The 22,470-nt window shown below is 41.2% G+C and overlaps 1 protein-coding gene across 1 annotated transcript in view; it reads left to right on the forward strand.

Annotated features, from left to right (window-relative positions):
* The window catches only part of kirrel3a (kirre like nephrin family adhesion molecule 3a), a 366,352-nt gene that overhangs the window by 299,950 nt on the left and 43,932 nt on the right, over window positions 1-22,470 (forward strand). The window contains exons 9-12 of the mRNA XM_060846727.1: window positions 2,981-3,107; window positions 4,475-4,575; window positions 12,632-12,830; window positions 17,111-17,218. Coding sequence (XP_060702710.1) covers window positions 2,981-3,107; window positions 4,475-4,575; window positions 12,632-12,830; window positions 17,111-17,218 — 535 coding nt within the window. The remainder of the gene's footprint in view (window positions 1-2,980; window positions 3,108-4,474; window positions 4,576-12,631; window positions 12,831-17,110; window positions 17,219-22,470) is intronic.

Raw genomic sequence — 22,470 nt, forward strand, 5'->3', positions numbered from 1 at the left:
GCTAGTTGATGTTCATGTATCCTGGTGGCTAGTTTTCTGCCTGTTTGTTCAATGTAGTGTTTGTTACAGTCCTTAATAAAAGCAAATTACTGCGGACGCTGGAATCTGAAACCAAAAGGGAAAATGCTGGAAAATCTCAGCAGGTCTGGCAGCATCTGTAAGGAGAGAAAAGAGCTGACGTTTCAAGTCTAACTGACTCTTTGCCAAAGCTGAGATTTTCCAGCATTTTCTCTTTTTGTTACAGTCCTTGCACAGCATTTTGTAAACTACATTAGTTTTGCTTGTTGTCTGTATATGGTCTTTCAAGTTCATTAGCTGCTGTTTTAGTGTGCTAGTGGGTTGTGGGCTACCAGGATGCCAAGACGTCTGAGTAATCTGGCAGTCATTTCTAAGATATCTTTGATGTATGGGAGAGTGGCTACGGTTGCTGGACGCATTTTGTCTGCTTGTTTGGGTTTGTTGCTAAGAAATCTGCAGACTGTGTTCATTGGATACCCTTTCTTTTTGAATGCACTGTATAGGTGATTTTCTTCTGCTCTGCGTAGTTTCTTTGTGCTGCTGTGTGTGGTGGCTCATTGGAGTAATGTTCAGATGCAGCTTCATTTGTGAATGTTAGGATGATTGCTTCTGTAGTTCAGTATTTGGCCCATGTTTGTTGTTTTCCTGTGGACACTGGTTTGAAGTTCTCTATTGGAAAGTTCCCCACCAAAACTAGCGTCTACAGGAAAATAACACATACAGACCAAATACTGAACAACAGAAGCAATCACCTCAACATCCACAAATGTAGCTGCATTAGAACATTATTTCAATGAGCCACCACACATTGCAGCACAGAGGAACTACACAGAGCGGAGGAAAATTATCTATACAATATATTCAAAACGAACGGATACCGAATGAGCACAGTCTGCAGATTTCTCAACAACAAACCCAAACAAGCAGACAAAACACATCCAAAAACGTTAGCCACTCACCCCTACATTAAAGACATCTCAGAAATGACTGCCAGACTATTCAAACTCCTTCGCATCATGGTAGCCCACAACCCACTAACACACTAAACAGCAGCTAATGAACTTGAAAAACCCTCTCCCAGACAACAAGCAAAACTAACATCATTGACAAAATATCGTGCAAGGACTGTAACAAACACCACATTGGACTTACAGGCAGAAAACTAGCCATCAGGATACATGAGCATCAACTAGCCACAAAAGACATGATCCATTGTCACTAGTATCCTTACATACACCACTTCGACAGGGACAACACATTCATCCTCGAACAAGCCAAACAGAGACACACACAAGAATGCCCAGAAGCATGGCATTCCAACTGGAACTTTATTAACAAACATATTAACTTGGACCCGATTTACCACCCCCTGAGAAAAATAACAGGAACTGACATCATCATAGGAAATGGCATCACCATAGGAAATGTCATCACCAACCCAAAGAAACCCAAATATATGAATAGAAAGCAGGAATCATCAGCAGTGCTTCGTCCGAAGGCTCACTGAAGATGTTTCCTAGTATGGTGATGAATCGTCTGAAAATGAACCTTCCAGCTCGGCAAGCAAACCTACATTCAGAACGTCAACCTGATCTACAAATCTTCTCAAAACCCTCACTTTTTTCAGCTCAAAGATGTGGTCATGGGTACATGTACGGGCCCAGTTATGCCTGTGTCTTGGTGGAGTATGTGGAACATTCCTTGTTCCAAATGTACTCAGCCCCCCATACACAACTCTTTCTCCAGTATGTTGGTGACATCATTACTGTGTTTCTGTTTCTCGTTCTGAACTGGAAAAATTTATCTTTTTTTTAGAAAGAAAATTCTGATGAGGAGTCAATAAATTTGAAACATTAACTCCATCTTATTCCCACCTATCATGCCAGACCTGCTGAGTTTCACCAGCAATTTGTTTCCATTTTGCTATAATGTCTATTTCATAACTAAGAATGTCACAGAGTCATACAACATGGAAACAGACCCTTCAGTCCAACTTGTCCACGCCAACTAGGCATCCCAATCTGACCTGGTCTCATTTGCCAGCATTTTGCCCATATTTCACTAAAGCCTTCCTATTCATATGCCCATCTAGATGCTTTTTAAATGTTGTAATTGCCTCCACCACTCTCTGTGGCAGCTGGTTCCATATATATGCACTGACCTCTGAATGAAAAAGTTGCCTGTGACGTCCCTTTTAAATCTTTTTTCTCTCACCCTAAAAATCTCCCCCTAGGTTTGAACTCCCCCCACCCTAGGGAAAAGACGTTTACTATTCCCCTTACCTATGCCCCTTATGAATTTATACACTTTTATAAAGTCACTGCTCAATCTCCTATCCTCCAGGGAAAAATGTCCCAACCTACCTAACTTCTCCTTATAATTCAAATCTTCCAGTTACTCTTTAAATAAATTAATCCTTAGAGTTAATCAATCCCTGACAAGTGATTGTTCATTAAACTACTATCATTAACATGACTGTCGTGACTTTTCAGATTTCCTTTTCTTTGTCTCTCATGCATTTTCTAGTTTTAACTTTAACACAGGGCTCTCAGTCTCACCTTATTCATCAGGAAATATCCCAGACAGGATAATGGAGAGTTACTGCTGGTGCTTCCACTGTCCTGTATTACAACAAATACCTTGTGTAGAAATGTAACTAGAAGCTTTAACAGACAAGGTATTAAGTTTTGGTTGTGCAACCTTTAATAACTATAAACTATACACAGAAGCCTGATACAGCAGAGATTCACCTTTGCCTCTTTGCACAGGTCCCAATCATATGTGATCAATTCCTTATGTACATGTTCAGCAGCTGTTGCTAGACTACAGGTACAGTTAACCCTTTACAGTACACTCTCCCAAGTCTGTATTGCCACTGATTGTTTTCACAATTTATTTATCCGCCTACACTTTGCAATGTTGATGCTGTTGAACTCTGACCTCTTCTCTCTGCTTCCTTTAGGTTCTCAGCAATGACAACATCATGACTCTAAAGGCTGTGGCCCAGGAGGATGCTGGGAAGTACGTGTGTAGGGCTGTTGTTCCACGAGTTGGTGCTGGGGAGAGGGAAGTCAGCCTGACAGTCAATGGTAAAATAACTTTGTACTCCTGGTTTACAAATCGATAATGTACTGCGTTTCCATATATTTATATACAATATACTAATGCATACACTGCATTCATACACAAAAAACTTACATATGCAGACTCACATATACTTGTTTACAAACAGACTCTCACAACATTGCACAAGTGTGAAGACAAATGTACACAAATATACAGACTCAAACACGCGCAAGAACACCTAAGCACAACAATCTATGTGCACAAACACACACTTAAAATACCCAGACGGATGCTCATATTCACATATAGATGCACTTCATTGTAGTCATGTGTACACATAGATGGGAACGCATGTGCTTCATCACAACTGGCACTTAAGGGCAGGTTCAATGAAACTCTTGGAAAGGTTTACACATGCACATGTACCTATTTACCAATATAAACAGGCATGCACGCGCACATCCCTGTGAATGAAACTGCATTCTTTATATCAACTTTTATCAGATGAACAGAACATTGATGTTCAACAGGAACGCATTGTTGTATTGCAGTCTTTGGCACTATGAGGTTAGAAGCAATTCTGTTGTTGATTTTGGCACATTACTCATAGTTCCTCTCTAATACTTCCAAAGAATGCTCGTCATCCTGCTTTCATTTGCAGAATCACTAGTCTAAGGCTTGAACACTTATCGAAAATGTCATTTCATCAGTGTCCTCTGAAAAAAAGCTCTCCCTAAAGAAGGGAAAAATAAATAAAGTTGCACAGTTCAAATTCAGTCCAGAAAACAAAACATTGCTTTCAGATTAAATCTGCAGAAAAATAATGGCCTTCCTAGTGAACAAAGCCAAACATGACCCAAAACCCTGACAGTTCACGTAATCAGACATTTACATCAACTTCCTCTACATTCCATTTCATATTTCAAAAAAGTCTCACAAGTTTTGCTCACTGAAGTCAACAAAACAAAAAGAAAAACACTTGTTACCTTTGAGAAAAAAATTGATGCAGGTTTGTTTGTTCCATACTGTGTGCAATTACCCTTTAAAATATTCATTAAAATGTAAATTTATTTTAATTAGACTGCTAATAATGAGCAATTATATTCAGTTTAATTATGTGCAGACTGTGCCCTGATGTTGCTTGTTCCTTTGGAGAAGGTGTAATACAAGGAGGGCTGTGATGGATGAACTGTCTAATTTAATAAAGTTGTTTGATGAATTGTGTTTGTGAGTATATACATATATATAGAGCATGTGTGTATAAATTTGCATATATACATATATGTGTATCTATAACGTATGTGTGTGTGTATTCTTGTATGTTTGTTATTATATATGTTCATGCATATGTGCATACATGTGTATGATTTGTTTGTATTTTTGGTTTCAGGACCTCCCATCATCTCCAGCACACAGATGCAGCATGCTCTACAGGGCAAGAAAGGACAAATCAAATGTTTCATCCGGAGTACACCTCCACCTGACCGAATAGTAAGTGACTCAGTGAAATAGACACTTCCTCAAATGGACAAAATGAACATATTACTGTCTCCAAAATATCACTCTGCTTTATCAGTTAAAGAAAACATTTCCAATGCCTCAATGATTTTGTCAAGCAAAGAATTTAATTCAACTGGTAAGGAAAGTGCAAGCATTTTGTTCTTGTGGTGCAAGTGGCAGTGTTCCTACCTCTGAAAGCTTTGCAGGTTCCACTCTGTGACTTAATTCCTAAGAAAAGTGCAGTCAAATAGGTTGAACGTTGACTTGTAAATCCTACCAACAGTGAATGACAGGCAGTTAAGAGTGGGAGAGATTCCTGGTCATCCATGTGAAGGAAAGAAATTGGAGCCTCCACCATCATAATCTGTAGCTTCAAGTTACAATATGCACCTACAAGTGTATTATACCACAGCATTTTGGAATCCTGAGTGGACTGTAACCACTGCAACACCATAATTGTAGGAAACTTGTAAGCTAAGTAACACACAGGGAGATTCCACAAATAAACAGAAGTACTCACTTAAAGTTCCCAAAAATCACACCTTTAAATGAAACAACTTTAAAATCAATCATTCCCATATCATTCTCATCAAAACCAGAGTTAAGGCCTTTCAGACACTTCCTATCCAGAAGAAAACAAAGTACAAGTTGAAATACTTCACCACACATGTGGTACTGAGCATTCTGGATGAAATAATTTATTAAATAAAATTAAACTTGTGGGCAGCATGGTGGCATAGTGGTTAGCACTGCTGCCTCACAGCACCAGAGACCCAGGTTCAATTCCCGCCTCAGGCAACTGACTGTGTGGAGTTTGTACATTCTCCCCATGTCTGCGTGGGTTTCCTTCGGGTGCTCCGGTTTCCTCCCACAGTCCAAAAATGTGCAGGTCAGGTGAATTGACCATGCTAAATTGCCCATAGTGTTAGGTGAAAGGGTAAATGTAGGGGAATGGATCTGGGTGGGTTGCGCTTCGGCGGGTCAGTGTGGACTTATTGGGCCGAAGGGCCTGTTTCCACACTGTAAGTAATCTAATAAAACGAAATACTTTGGTTTTAGGCATTTCAGTATGTTTCTCAGCAGAGTAAAACATTCAAACAATATCAACTCAGGTGCAGCACTTTCCAACATATTTACAAATAAAATAACATTCAAAACAAAAAGGAAAGTATTATAAATGATAACTTTAAATGTAAAAACTAAATGCATCAGGCACCTGATTTTGTATTGATCAAGCTCCATCTAGTGACAGACATTGATCAATGCAGGCAGCAGTTTAAGACTTCCAGGGACCTCAATTTAAGCTAAGAGCAGAAATGGAACCAAGCGAAGAGGACCCAATAGATCAAGACCCCAGTGATGCCAAAGGCACTGAGGTGTTTGGAGGTGAGAATGGAAAATGGGGACAGGATATCAAGAATTAAGGCTGGTACAGAATCAAGAGGGGCGATGATACCAATACAGCTGGAGAACTGCCATGTTTGCATGTGGAAAGTGCAAGCCACCAAACAAGAAAGGATGTTATAGCAAACTTTACAACTTTAAATACTGACTGAGACATTACTTGGGAACTCCTGTGGTGCTATCAGTTCTCTCTATTCTAAACATGAACCTCCAGTGTCTATTGCCACTACATTTTAAATGTTGCATTTATAGCTTTTGTTTTTTTTTAATATCTCTAACTTATAAATGTCTTGGAATGTACAATAATTCAACTTGTAATGTTTCATAAGACCATAAGACAAATGAGCATACGAAGGCCATTCAGCCCAGCAAGTCTATGCCACCATTCACTGAGATTATGGCTACACTGATAAATCCTCATCTTCACCTTTTCTGCCTTTTCCCCATAATCTTGGAACCCTTTATTGATTAAAAATCTCCCAACCTTCATACTCCTCTGCAATAAAAAATTCCACTGATTCAGTATCCTATAAAAAAATTTCCTTTTCATCTCTGTCTTAACTGGGCAACCTCTTACTCTGAGGTTATGCTGTCTGGTCTTAGACTTTCACACAAGGAGAAACAAACTCTCTCCATCTTCCCTGCAAAGCCCCCTAAGAAGCTTACATGTTTTAATAAGATCATCTCTCAATCTCTAAACTCTAATGACTCAATCTCTCCTCATAAGACAGTTCCTCCATACCAGGATCAACCTTGAGAACCTTCTCTGAACTGACACCATTGCCAGTATATCACTCCTTTGAGAAAGGGATCAAAACTGTTGACGTTATTCGAATTGTAGTCTAATTAGTGCCTTGTATAGTTTTAACAAGATCTCCCTATTTTTATACTCCACTCCCTTTAAAATACAGGCCAACATTCCATTTGCCTTCCCTATTTCCTGCTGAACTTGGATTCCCAAACCTCTGTGATGCAGGTTTCTGCTGTCTTTTTCCATTTAGACAATACTCAACTCCACTATTCTTCCTGCTAAAGTTCACAATCTCACATTTCGTCATATTACATTTCATCTGCCACGTCTTTGCCAACTCATTTAATCTGTCTGTAGACTCATATCATCCTCAGCACATACCTTCTCATGTATTTTTGTGTCATCTGCAAACTTGGCGATAATACATTCACTTTCCTCATTCAAGTCGTTAATATATATTGTAAATAATTATGGCCCTCACACTAATCCCTTTGGTACTCTACTAGTTACATGTTGCCATCCTGAAAATGCCTGCCTTATTCCAACTTTGGCTTCTCATAGTTAGTCAATCCTCTAGCCATGTTAATATTCTACCCCCAACACCATGGGCTCTTACTATGATGTATACCCCAAACCATCACCCGTTCTGTGAAGATTAGGATTATTGAAGCTGATCAACAGTAAGTTAAAGGCAGATTTCTTGAGTCAGGAAGTCATTTTTTTTCACATCATCAGTTGAGTCAGGGCAGAATGATGGGAAGACAGTGAACCCTGTGGAGTTGGTCCCCAGGGAAAACCATTGCCTTCAGCAGCACAACTGAGGAGAAAACTGAACCAGTAACGCGTTGGTCAGCAGAAAGTGAAGGTTATTTTTGAAGGGGAGAACAGAATTTTTCTAAAGACCTATAGTCTTTTAGGGTCTCGGCATTCCCATAAATTTAACTTCTTCAAATCCTAATTTTAATCTTTGCACCTGTGTTTTCAGTGTCTTAAACTCCCTGCACAGTAATCTCCAGAATTCTCCCTGTAAGGCTTCTCTACCTCCCTCTCCTATTTGAGGATGTTCCTTAAAATCTGACTTTTTGGCAAGCTTTTGGACACTTTATCTGTTTGTGTGATGCAGTGTCAAATTTTTCTTAATAATTCACTTTAGTAGAATAATAGTGTTAAACATATAAATGAATATTGAACAATTCTTCCTGTATCACTTCCCTAAGTTCATCATTCCTTTCCTTCTGTGTAACCCAAGTCACCACTGGTAATACAGCAGTGCAGAGAAAATTCGATAACGTTTGCAAGAAAGAAAATAAACGAGGATATAGTTTCTAGACGTACAATCCAATGCAGCACTATTGGTGAGAAACATCTGGTGCAGCCTGTACAGTGTGTGATTAGATATGTAGAACATGCAAAAGCTATACAGATACTCGATTTCTCATTAGTTCCTCAGCTAATGGCTTTTTTATTGCAGCAAGAAGCCTTTATGGATCAGCAGAAATAAACCCGAATCATTTCAGAAATGGGAATGAATGATTCAGTCTCTTAAATGTCAGCTGTGGATTTCATGTTCATCGCACTGCTTTCAGCTTTGTACTGATTAATTTGAGTGGGCAAGAAAAATATGTGGGGATCCCTACTCTCAGGCTGCACATAATAGCAGAGTTGTGTGTGATTATTGACTGCAAGTGAAATTGTTGCCCAAAATGAATTACTGAGAAGTGCAGCAAACAGGGAAGCTCAGAAGAAACAATAAGAGGTTTCTCTCAATGCATTATGCCAGTGATTGCTGGACGATACTCTTTGATGATGATGGACTGTCTATTGGGATAGTTTCCAGCTGCAGTTTCCAGTCCCTGGGTTTGTTTATTACATCAAAGTGATCAGTGGGAGATAGCTCAGAATAATGGCTGGCTACCCCTTTTTGGTTCAGCACTGTGAACTCACACTGAATTTGGGTTCATTCTTGTTTGACACTAAACTTGAAACTCTAGGTTTATTCTGAATCCAAAACCATGGGTTCACTTTCGACTCAATGGTCTGGATTCACTCTGGGATAACTCTCAAAGCGACACTCTAGGTTCATTCTGGGTCTGATGTTATGGATGCACTCTTGATTCACTTTGGATTTGATACTCAGGATTCACACTGGATGAACTGTCTCTATTTCTTTTGGGCTTTGTAAATTGACATGATTATGTTTAATTTTGAACCCTTTCTCACTGCAAGTTGCATGGTGAATCCCAAGCCAAAATCCAGACTGAAGCAGAAATGCTGCACAGATATTTGCTCTCAACACAAAGGTTGTGCTAGAAATATCAGTAAATTACCCAGAATCTCTTGTAGAGTCTTTGGACTTTGATCAGTTAATCTACAAACAATCTTTCATATCATATTTCCCCTTTCTTGTCAATAATCCTAGTTTCTCCAGGGTTGGGTAATAGTTCCACAGGCTTTGGACTCCTCACCTCTTTCATCATTCTTTATGGTCAGACTTAGGTTGAGGTTCTGGATGTAGGTTTGCTCACTGAGCTGGAAGGTTCGATTTGAGACGTTTCGTCACTATACTAGGTAACATCACCAGTGAGCCTCCAGATGAAGCGCTGGTGGCATCACCAACTTTTTATTTATGTTTAAGTTTTCTTGGGTGGGTGATGTCATTTCCTGTTATTTTTCTCAGGGAGTGGTAAATGTTTTTGTTGATAGAGTTCCAGTTGGAATGTCATACTCACAGGAATTCTTGTGCGTGTTTCTGTTTGGCTTGTCCTAGGATGGATGTGTTGTCCCAGTCGAAGTGGTGTCCTTCCTCATCTGTATGAAAGGATACTAGTGAGAGTGTCATGTCTTTTGTGGCTAGTTGATGTTCATATATCCTGGTGGCTAGTTTTCTGTTTGTCCAATGTAGTGTTTGTTACAGTTCTTGCATGGTATTTTTTAAATGACATTAGTTTTGCTTGTTGTTTGTATAAGGTCTTTCAAGTTCATTAGCTGCTATTTTAGTGTGTTGGTGGGTTTGTGGGTTATCAGGGTGCCAAGACGTCTAAGTAGTCTGGCCGTCATTTCCAAGATGTCTTTGATGTAGGGGAGAGTGGCTAGGGTTTCTGGACATGTTTTGTCTGCTTGTTGGGGTTTGCTGCTGAGTAATCAACAGACTGTGTTCATTGGGTACCCGTTCTTTTTTAATACACTGTAGAGGTGATTTTCCTCTGCTCTGTGTAGTTTCTTTGTGCTGCAGTGTGTGGTGGTTCATTGAAATAATGTTTTAATACAGCTTTGTTTGTGGATGATGGGATGATTGCTTTCCAAGAAGCATATTACATATCTGTATCCTCCTCACAATACTCTCAAACTTTCCATATCCTGATTGTTGGAGAATGAATGTAAGTTGGGAGATGGCTTTCAGAGTTCTGCAGAAGTCCTAACAACATACTGAAATTACCTGGCAAGTTTAAACATTCAATGAATTGATTTCTACAACCTGAGACCTTCTGTGAATTACTCCATCCTTCAGCTCAGCATCAGAGACTTTACATTAGTCATACTGATATCCTTATCAAAAAGTGTTATGGTAGTTAATCTTCAGATTTCCCTCACGGATCAAGGAAACTGAGTCCTGCAACCAATTCCCCTAGTCACCCCCAACCTGTTCTAACCATCTGTCTCCTCATCCAACACCCAACTACTATTCATCTACCTCACCCATTCATTCACTACTAACCCATTAGTTAGTGAAAACTTGTTTAAAAATCACCAGAACAGGGAGGTACTGATTTGAAAAGGGACTTGTCATAGAGTCATAAAGTCATTGAGATGTACAGTATGGAAACAGACCCTTCGGTCCAACTCATCCATGCCAATCAGATATCCTAAATTAATCTAGTCCTAATTTACAGCACTTGGCCCATATCCCTAAAAGCCTTCCTATTCATATACCCATCCAGATGTCTTTTAAATGTTATAACTGTCCCAGCCTCCACCACTTCCTCTGACATCTCATTCCATACGTGCACCACCCTCTGCATGAAAAAGTTGCCCCTTAGGTCCCTTTTAAATCTTTCCCCTCTCACCTTAAACCTATGCCCCCTAGTTTTGGACTCACCTACTTCAGGGAAAAGGCCTTGTCTACCATCCTTATCTATGCCCCTCATGATTTTATAAACCTCTATAAGGTAATCCCTTAGCCTCCGATGCTCCAGGATAAACAGCCCCAGCATATTCTGCCTCTTCCACTAACTCAAACTCTCCAACCCTGGCAACATCCTTGTAAATCTTTTCTCTCTTGTGCTTAATGATATTTACTATCTGATGCCTGCATTGACCCTTTCAATACATCATCTAGAATCAGCAGTCCCAGCTGCAAAAATTACAAAAGGGTCGGTCCATGGAAATCTTCACAACCAGTGCCAATAAATTCAAAATCAATGCTGACTGGAAGATCTGGTTTGTTGCATCCTTGTCACAACTTCCTTGCCTACTAATCTTTGTAACATCAGCAAAATTGACAATATTCTCTGTCCATTCATCCAATACAGTTTGGAAATAGTTAAGTCCAAACACTGATACTTGTGGCACCTAGAGTTTCCAAATTTGAAAATATCCTGTTAGTTATGCAATCCATTAACAATGCTGACATATTGATGCCAATATTTTTATTTTTGTCTTGTCATAATCCAAATGCATAACATCTACTGCTTGGACCTATATCTGCCCTGCTCAATACATCTTCAAAAGAATACTAATAAATTCAACAAAAAATATTTGCCTTTCCTAATTCCAGATCTTAGGTTTTATGTAATTGAAGTCACAAGCATAGAATGTTAAAAATCCCAGAGGCAGAAAGGTTGTTGGAACTTCATATCAACAAGTTGTACTATCCCTTCCTTTCGCTTTTCAGGAAATTGTTGATAGGTTATTTAACTAAGAGGCTTTTCATTGCAGCTGAGACTGTGGCCCACATCTGGGCTTTCCATTGAGGCCATTATCAGCAATCAGTTGATTCCAGTTGATTTTGCACAACTCCTTGTCTCCTGCAGATACTGGAGTTGATGGTTCTGGGAACTCTCCTGAGGATCTCTTACAAGCCATTGCATTGCAATGGAGAAGAAGGACATAAAGTGGACAGGGAGAAACTGTTCCTGCACTATAAATGGATTGAGAATTAGCACGGTTTCAATGTATTTTGTAAAAGAAGCAAATATGATGTGGTCGTGATCAGTTTTAAGGCACTGCCTGGAAGTGTGGTGGAGGCAGCTTTGATCGAAGCATACAAGAAGGCATTATGGTAACTATAAAATCAATCTGCTCAGACACACCTCCAGAGCAGGTGGGATGTCTGCTGGCTCCTGGCTGAAAGATGGCGCACTACCATTGCATCACAAGAACTCTTAAAAAGATATTATATGATTATTTAAAGGAAACAATATGTAGGTTTTAGAGGGAAAAGACAGGAGATTGGTGCTGAACCAAAATGGTATGAGAGCCAGGGCAGACATGAAAGGCCAAATTGCCTTCTTCTACATTGTAACAATTGTGCTTCATTCAAGTGACTTTCTGGAGTAGGGGAAAAATCTCAGATGGATTAGTCTTTGAAGATTTTATTTCCACCTGCATGCTTGAAGAGTTTAGGAATTAATCTCCCATTACAAATCTTCAACGTTCTCCAAGCAGAATCCCAAAAAGAATTGAGGCTAAATGCTGCATAATTATACAAACAAAGAACATGAAATTTATTACAGCTTTCACAAGCTCTGGACATTCCAAAGTGCTGCATAACCAATTAAACATAATTACAGCTACTTCACTCTTAAGACACTCTTGAATATTCTGGCAGGCCTGATGATCTTCGAAAGCAGATGATAATCTAATTTCTCCTTTTCTTCTACTGGATACATCTAGGCTTGGTCATGGAAGGAGAACATTCTAGAATCAGGGACCTCGGGACGTTATACGGTGGAGACAGTAAGCATGGAGGAGGGTGTGATCTCCACACTGACCATCAGTAATATTGTCAGGGCAGACTTCCAGACTATTTACAACTGCACAGCCTGGAACAGCTTTGGTTCTGATACAGAAATTATTCGCTTGAAAGAACAAGGTAGGCCTGCAAGAAAACAATGAACTTGTGCACCTCAGTATTTGAATTCACCTGCCTTGTTTATTTCGAAGTGTTCATCCTACTTTTCACTTTTAAAACCACTTCTCTCTTATAATAACCAACCTATATTTGGGAACATAGGGCTGGAGGAGGTGGGAAGTGTCAAGTCCAGAGAGCTGTCAGGAGTCTAGGGATTTTTTGAGTGGGAACAGTGGTGAGTTGGGTCTATTTAATAGTTACAGTAAGTATCTTATCCTCCAATCTTTCCTGTTTAGCTACTTAGCTTAAGTAAATCAGAACCCTCTAAAATCTGTCTTTTTAAATATTTAACCTACTTTTCCAATCAACCTGTTCAGAGATGAAATTATGTCATGTGGGACTTGAAGCCAGGTCTCCTGGTAGGGACACCCACGAGAGGGCTGATAAAATCTGTCTTTAAAGGGGCTTTTCAAAGGGTTCCAGGTGCCAATGAATTGCACATCAGAATTTTGAATTTCACAGGCAGTTTCCTCAGAGTCAGCTATACTCAACTCTAGTCTGCACTGATGCAATGACTCCCTGACCATTAAAAAAAATCTAAGTCTTCATTGCTGAATCTAATATGACTCAGATTCATCCCACTTCCTTCTTTATTTTCTTTCTTTCCTTAAATTTAATCAGGAGGCAGAGCGTTGGACTCAACATTCATGAGGTCACAGGTGCCAATTCCCCTCATTGTGTTTTGATCCAGTATTTCCAGCATGTAACAGCACAAGAATAATACAACCTGAAAGTTGGAATAATCCAATAGATGGGATATCTCCACTGCAATTTTCCAGGCTGTTGTCTCACTCCATCATGGTTGAAACCTTTGACTGTGCCTTCCTTACCTGGAGAGGCAGTTTCTTGAGCATTTGATTCTCCAGCATTGTTTCTTCCACCCAGTATCAGCTACATTTAATCTAGACCTCTGTGTCCATACAAAGTCACCTAAGCCTATCACCCTATTATTAACCAACTCTAACTGGGACCTTATGCCTTAGATTATCATTTCAAGTTCTTCCTTCTTATACTCAGATAGTTCCTCCAACTCTTTTGGTCACTCTTCCCAGTGGTAAGCATTTATCTCAGTCCCCAGACTGCACCTTGTGTTCCTCTTATTTAGATGGCTCAGATACCCACTCCAATTAAGACTTTTCCTTCAACACCTTTCCACTCCACCCTGCCCGATAGATGTTAACATACCATACTTTTATCTGCTCCTGCCTTTAAATTATTCTGAAAATCTCACCTCTGGGTCTGTGTTTCAAGCTTCCCAGACTCCTTCCATCCCTTTTTGCTGGCTCTATCCCCTTTCACTGTTTACAATGTTCTGAGAATCATTCTTCTGACAGCACCATGATTTAAAGACAAGTGCCCTTGTCATCTTCATTCACAGGCAGTTTGTGCAGCCTGCTCTGCTTCAGTAAACAGTAGTATGCGAATATATTTGTGAGCAGAAATTCAAAATCCCAAGGCCTTCCATCCAGAAACATGTTCTATACAATCCTGTCAGTTGGTTTATTTTAGCAGTAATCATTTTACGCTCAGATAACAAATATTTATCTGACTTATAGCTTGCCTACGCCTTGGTTGTGTCTCATTTATCTTTTTCTGTTGCTTTATCAGACCTTCACAGATGCCAAATTTAATTTGCTGAGTGACTCTATCTGTGGTTTAGGCAACAATTGAGCCTCTGGTCCTTCTTTCTATGGGCTTGAGTTCAAATCCAGCCTAGAAATAGGAAATGAAGGTCTCACTAAGTGAGTGTATGTTTAACATGCCAAGTTGTCTTTAAACTGGCAATCTTATTCAGTGAGCACTTGCCTTGAAATATGATTGAATTCGTGATAACCCTGTGAGCTTGGGGCTGCCCACTAGCTCTGATTAATGCTGACCACAGTGTATGAGTTCTGCACTTAGCCTACTTTCCCAGCATTGACACATCTGAATTTGCTAATCCTCACACTTGATCTACTGAAGGATATACCAAATGATTTAGTACTGCTAAGTACCAAGAAGATCCTAATCTGATCTGCAGTGAGGTTAGTCATCACAACTTTAACCAATGTGAGTGGTTTTGGTATCTCTGGATGAAAGAACAATTTAATAGGACACCCACCTTCACTGCTTGGGTCCCACATGCAGAATTGATTTTGACATAATTCTCCAAATTTTTTTTGATGCCTCTTCAAAATGCCTCTTTGCTCTATATCTGAATTATCTGATTTTAGAATCTTGCCTTGAAGAGATAAGGTTAAGATTGTTGAGAATGATTAAGTTTCTTGTATTGTCTTTTGTTATTTCTTCTCTGTTCAGGAGAAAAACTGGGAGTGGGTTGATGATATCCCACTGTTAGCTCCAGGTGGACAAGGCTCCTGACGGGTGCCCATGCACACCCTAGAATTTCTATGTCATTCCACAATTCCAGGTCCAGCACAGGCCTGCTGTCTGGTCAACTCTAGATTGAGTTGTTCTGAGGAACTATTCTGAAAACAGTATTTACTGAAAACATTCTATAAACTTCTTACCTAGGCCATCCTTGCTCATCTGATTTTTTCCAGTCTACATGTAAATTAAGGCACTATTGCCATACCTTTCTGACAAACTCTCATTTTTCTTTCCTTTTCACTAAATCTTGCTGTGTAGTTAAATAAGGGGATTGTATACCACTCTCACAAATGGTAAGCTGTTACAATTTCTCACCTCTACTCAAACTGCATCTAAATCCTGATTTCCTGAATTTCTATCATCCCTCCGTATTGTACTAATACTGTCCTTAACTGATTTTCATAGCTTCCTGTTCTTCCTAACTGTCCTGTGTACTTCAATATTCAGGTCCTAATCTATGTCAGCTATCTAGCTACATTTCTATAACTGCTATCAGATTGTGTTTTTGTATTTCTATCTGCACTATCTATTCATCTATTTTATTTTATTCAAATACAGAGTTTAGTTTTGTCCTTTTATTACATTTGTATCTTAAATCTGTACTCTCTATGCCTTCCTATTACAGTCTGTTTACCATCTTCCAATATACTTAACCTATACTTAACCTTTTTCCTTGATCTACCTATGCCCTTGATACCTACATGGATCACAATGACTGGATTCTCTCCTTCACACTGCTGGGTCCTTTCCATCCCTTAGCACGTGCCAGTAACTCTGGCAAATAATACAACCAACTGGACTCACACTTTAATGCAAAGGACAGCTTAGTCCTCTTTACTATATAATCCTGGACTACTGCTACATTTGTTTTGTTCCTCCCACAAACGGCTTTCTGTAACTCGGTCAATTAGCACATCCATCTTGTTGCTCCCAGTCTCATTCATTTAAGTGCTAGGCACCTCAAACCTGTCAGACAATTGTAAAGTGACAAAAAAACTGCAGATGCTGGATTCCAATGTTGACAAGTAGGAGGCTGGAAGAACACAGCATGCTAGGCAGCATCGGGGGTACAGAAGTCTGAGAATTGTAAAGACTAAGGATCCTATATCTCTTAGGTCCTCACATCTGTTTCACTCTCAGTCGCACTCTCCTTCCTTGCTCATTGAGCAAATCAGAAGACTCTATCCTAATGGGTGCCACTGCCGCCTGGAATGAAGTCTCAGTAACGTTCCTCGTCCCTGATTCATTGCAGTTCAGCCAGCAGCTCAGTCTGAGCCAGAAGTCTTGAGTAACAAACACTTGACCCAAATGTTCTTGCCCTAGATCAGCTTGGATGAAGATGGCAGATTTCCAGAACCTAAGGACATTTTCCCCAACAATCAATGATAGTTTTGTGGTCACCAATAACTGAGACCAGCTATTCCAGATATATTATTTGAATTAAAGTTCCCCAGTTGCGATGGTAGAATTTGAACCCTTGTTCCCAGGCCCTGGACCTCTGGATTGTTACAATATTACCACTGTGCCATAATCTTCCTTTATGCAAGGTGAAGAATAATTATCCTTGGCAAGAATGGTGAGGTCTTCAGTTCCCTACACATTGGGCTGTGCTCTCCATCATCATAGAACTAAAGCAGAGCAACAGCCACTGGCAAAAGCCAGAGGAAGATGCCTCATACCTACTTCATCCTGGGCAAGAAGTGCCTCTTATTCATGCTTAACTAATACAGCAGCCATGCATTCATGGACAGATGTTTGAATGCACTTCCTGTCCACCATCTTACACATTTCACGGTACATCAATAACTTTGACAGTCTTTTGTTACCATCACTCTGCTCATTCTGATGCAGGCTGTGCTTTATCCCCACAGAGGCGCTCTCACTGGCTGTTGTCATTGGCGTAGCAGTTGGTGCTGGAGTGGCATTCGTTGTCGTCTTGGCAACCATCACGGTTATCTGCTGCTCACGCTCCCAGAGAAGTAAGTGCCTATGTGGGATGTGAGCTTCTTATGATCTAAAGGTAAAACGCCCAATCCATGCATTCAGTATGAGGGCAAAACTATGGTGATATGGAGTTCAATGTTGGCAAATGTGAGGATGTCTACAATAGACAGAAAAGCAACAAATTATCGCATTTTATGAATGACGTCAAACTAAGAACAGAAGTGAAATCTGAATCCATCCATAACCAGTGGGACAGGTATAAAAAACAATTAAAGGAGTGGTAGTTACAATTCAGTTTAACAGAGCATTAATCAGACCCTAAGGTGGAGAATGTTCAGCTTTGCACATAGCGCTCCAACAGCAATGTAGATCGGGTTTGGCTGCTATACCGAAACCATCTGTTAGAGGGTTAAAATTATCAAGCAGGTGGCACAGATTCAGCTTGTGTTCCACTGAGCATAGAAGATTGAAGAGTGATCTCAGAGTTGCTTAAACTTTTAACCATATTCAGAAGGATATATTCAGAGAAACTGGTGTGGGAATCATGAGTGTGTGATCATAATCTTTCTATTAGAGCTGGGCCATTCAGGAGTGAAATTGGAAGCACATTATCCACAAAGCCAGAAAAATATGAAATTCTCTTCCCTGAATCCCAGAATGAAGAACTCATACCACTTGGAAATGGCTCAAGTCAGAAATGCAGTTCCATTTTAATGTGGGCGAGATTTGTTCAGACTAGTACGAGTAAGTTTCAAGTGTTCCTGGTTTTTTCCTTTTTCAGGGACACTTGGAGCTTTCAATAAATTCATTTTTGTTGGGTAAGGATATGAAAATGTATGGAGCATGAGTCAGTCAGTGGAGTTGATGAGCAGATCCACCATGATTAAATAGAATCTTGGAGAAGCATCAAGAGACTTACTCCTGTTCCTATATTCCTATGTTTCCACAAACCCACCCATCCCTCTTCTAGTCTTAACCTTCCAATTACACTCACCCACTCATTCAGCTATCTTACATGGTCTCAGCCTCCTTCCCAATCATAGGCGGGCCTTTCTTCAGAGATGCATCTTTCATCTCAGGCACGTCCACCTTTCCACCACATCTACCATTCAACCAATCCTCTCAACTCCATGTCCTAACCGTAACCAACAAAATGGGGCAGAAATTAATTTGTACAAAGGCAGGTAGGCAATTTTGAACAATGTATTTGATCGCTGGAAACTGCAGAACTGAGAAGTCTGATGCCATTCACACGTGTTCGCACTTTGAAGGGGCTACAGGCACACAATCAACTGTACCGCTCAGTTAAAAAAAAACCCATGAGCAAAACAATTGGAAGCTAAAGATTTTGCAAGTAGTTGGTTGGAGTGCCGCTCACTTTAATATTCCAGAGTGTTTCATTACAGCTCGAAAAAAACATTCATGGTGGATAACGAAAATCCCATCTGGTATACGTATTGACAATTGTCAAGTGAAGAGTTTTCTTCCATCCTTTACAAAGACTAACTGTCTAAGAGAGATTAAACCATTGAGACGGCATCATTTTCCTTTCATCAACAGAAAACGAAGTTCAGGTAATGTCTATCCAAACCCCACCTCTTGTGAATTATGATGTGTAACTGTAGAGTAGCTTCCTTCACATTGCTTGTCAACATGATGAGATGTTGTCTCCCCACAACACTTCACCAACTCACCTTGACTCCCCAAGCTTCTGCACTAGGTGCGCAATCTCATCTTGTCACCTCACAGCCTCAACCAGAAAACATTCAGTGAGAGCATAAATCTTCACAGGTGGCAAGCATCAGTTGTTTTGACTTGGCCTCTTCAACTGCCAAAAGTCATGCTTACATCCCAAATTCATTGCATATAATGTTCCATTGAATGTGTCTCTTTTATTGGTCCCTTGCTTTGAATCTCACCCTACATTCTTCTCCTGTCCCTGCTGAAATCAAGACTCATCACATTGCCACCAACTCTTTCCTGTTGTTTATCAAGTGCTTGAAATGTATGACTCCTTCCTCTTCACAAGTTTCTTTGCCCTTATATTCAATGGGTATTTTTTACAAGTGAGTTCTAGTGTCCTTGAAACAAAACTTCTTGAATCATCTTATTTTATCTTCCACATTGGTTCTCTCCTCAGTTTCTTCAAATAATGGATGTATCTGCACATTTGTCATAGGTGACATTGTCTGGTGTGGTTCAGTGTACAACATTCTTGCTTCTGAGGTTGTGGTGTAAGCCTCAGTCCAATGGCTTGAATAAGACAGATCATGTGAGGGAGTGCAGCTCTGTTGGAGATACTGTCTTGCAGATGAGATGTTAAACTAAGGCCTGTCTGCCTAGCTGGATGGATGTAAAAGCTTGAGTCAATATATGGATGAAGCTGGAAAAGCACATCAGGTCAGGCAGTATTTGAGAAGCAAGGAAGTCCCTGCAGAAAGTGGACAGGGTGGGGAAGGAAATCTCATTTTGGTGGTGGTGTCTGATTGTAGGTGGCAGAAATGTCACAGGATGATGAGTTGGATTGGGAGGTTGGTGAGGTGGTTCATGAGGACCAAGGAGACTTCTTATTGTGAGACCAAGGGGACCAAGGAATCCTTATTGTTGTTGGGGGAAGGGGATTTGAGAGCAGAAGTGCGGGAAATGGAGATGCAATTGAAGGCATCCTTAATTACCAAGGAGGGTAAACTGGGAACCCTAAAATAGGAGGATATCTGGGGTGTCCTCGAGTAGAACAACTCATCCTCAAAGCAGATATGGAGGAATTGAGAGTACAAGATAGCATTTTTGCAGGAGGGTAGGTGAGAGCAGGTGTAGTCGAGGTTGTTGTGGGAATCAGTGGGTTTGACATGGATGTCAGTGGTGAGTCAGTTTCAGGAGATGGAGGCTGAGAGATCCAGAAAGGGGAGGGAGGTATCAGAAATGGTCCAGATGAATTTGAGGGTGGGATGGAAGGTGTTGGTGAAGTTGAACTGCTCGAGCTCCTCGCAGGAGCACGAGGCAGCACTGATGCAGTCATCAATGTAGCTGAGAAAGAGATAAGGGGTGGTGCTGGTGTAGTTGTGGAAGAGGGACTGTTCCACGACTCCTACAAAGAGGCAAGCATAGCTTGAGCCCATGTGGGTGCCCAGGGCCAGCCCTTTGGTTTGCAGGGAGTATGAGGTATCAAATGAAAAATTGTTGAGGGTGAGGACTGCCATGCGAATGAGAGTGTCAGTGGAGGGGAACTGGTTGAGCCTATGGGAGAGAAAGAAATGGAGGGCTTTTAGGCCGACTATGTGGGGGATCCAGGTGTAAAGTGCTGGTAGGTCCATGATGAAGGTAAGGTGTCGGGGTCAGGGAATTGAAAGCTTTGTAAGAGGTGGAAGGCATGGGTTGTGTCACGAATGTAAGTAGGGAGTTCCTGAACAAAGGGGAAAGAACAGGGTCAAGTTAGGAGGAGATAAGCTCTGTGGGCCAGGAGTAGGCAGAGACAATGGATCCACCAGGGCAGTCAGGTTTATGGATTTTGGGTAGGAGATAGAAATGAGCAGTGCAGGGTTGGGGAACTATCAGGTTGGAGGCTGTGGACAGGGGATCTTCCGAAATGATGAGGTTGTTATTGGTCTGGTGATGGCTTGGTGATCAGAGGTGGGATCATAAGCGAGTGGATGGTAGGAGGACATTTCAGAAAGTTGGTGTCTCATCTCAGCAATGCACAAGTCAGTGTGCCATACTACTGCCATGCCCCCTCACCTTATCAGCGGCTTTAATAGTGAGGTTGGGGTCAGAGCATAGGGAGCAGAGGACTGGGTGTTCCACTGGAGAGAGGTTGACGTAAGTGAGAGGGGTGAAAGATTCAAGCGATTGATGTCACTGTGGCAGTTTGAGATGAAAGAGTCGAGAAAAGATAGGAGGCCAGGACAAGGTGTTGACAGGACGGAATTTGCTGTTGACAGGAGAAGGGGCCATTAGAGGGTGGGTTGGATTCCCATTCAAAGAAATAGGCACAGAGGGGAAGGAAAAAGAGATCAACATCATGATGTGCGTGGAATTTGTTCACATGTGAGCATAGGGGGATGAAGGTGAGCCTTTTGCTGAGGACTGACAGTTCAGCCTCAGTGAGGGGGAGATCTAGGGTGATGATGAATACCTGGCAGGGCTTAGGACTGGGGCTGAGTGTAGAGCTAGGGCCAGGAGTGGGAGTGGAGACTATATCAGGAATGGGTGTGCGTACTGGAGCGGTTACGTGGGCAGAAGCAGAACCCATTCAATGATGTTGGCAGTGATGTTGGCAGTCATGTGATCTTCCATGTTGGCAGAAGCTGCAGTCACACAATCTATAGCAGTGATTGCAGCATCCATGTGGTCAACGACGCAAGACTGATCCTGGAGGTCAGATATGAGGTTAGAATGTTGAATGGTTGAAGAGATTTGTGTATGGAGTCAAGTATGAGAGAGTTTGGTGTATTACAGCATTTGATGTCCAGCAGAATAGAGAAAAAGCATTTGTTGAGGGTGTGGATCCTTCTGAGAACAAAGTACAGTAGTGGTCCTCTGCAAGTCTGGGAGACACAAGCTCTGAGCTGGGACAGGGCCAACTGCAGGGAGAGAAGGTGTCAGTGCATGGCAGAGAGCATGGAGCTGAGAATCTGCAGGGAGAAATGTTTGTTGAGGCACTATAGATAGCAATTGTCACAGTTGTGTCCAAATTGTAAAGGTGTGAAAATTATCTGGAGTCCTTGGGGGAATGAATCGGTTTCGTAGACAGGCAATGAGGAAGGAGACATGTCTCTAGTAGCGAGATTGCTTCAGAATGTGGTTGAAGAGTTTCAGGGCTGAGTAGGCAACCAGGGGCTTGCAGTGGGAGAGAGACGCACTGACCTCTCTTTAGAGGAAGGAGGAAAACTTCTTTAAGGTGAGCATCCTTAGAACAGCCAGAGTCAATAGTCAACGATTCAGGCCGAAACCCTTCATCAAGACTGGAGGGGGAGATGAGCCCAGAAGTTCATTTTGGGTGGGGGAGGGGGTTGCTGGGGTATGGTAGGTGGAATTATGATAGGTTAATGCAGATAAGGGGTCATTGTGGTTGGTCAATGGGAAGGGTGGAGCAGATAGCGGAGTAAGAAGGTGGGCAGGTTAAGTCAGGTCAGGAGATGAGGGCTGGACATGGGAAAGGCTGGAGGTGGAGGGATTTTGATGCTAATGAAGTCAATATTGAGGCCATTGGGCTGTAAGCTCCCCAGGGGAAGTATCAGGTGTTGTTCCTCAAGATTACATCTCACCTCACTCTAACAGTGGAGGAGGC

The sequence above is a fragment of the Hemiscyllium ocellatum genome, chromosome 29 (genome assembly GCF_020745735.1).
Source record: "Hemiscyllium ocellatum isolate sHemOce1 chromosome 29, sHemOce1.pat.X.cur, whole genome shotgun sequence".
Classification (NCBI taxonomy): domain Eukaryota; kingdom Metazoa; phylum Chordata; class Chondrichthyes; order Orectolobiformes; family Hemiscylliidae; genus Hemiscyllium; species Hemiscyllium ocellatum.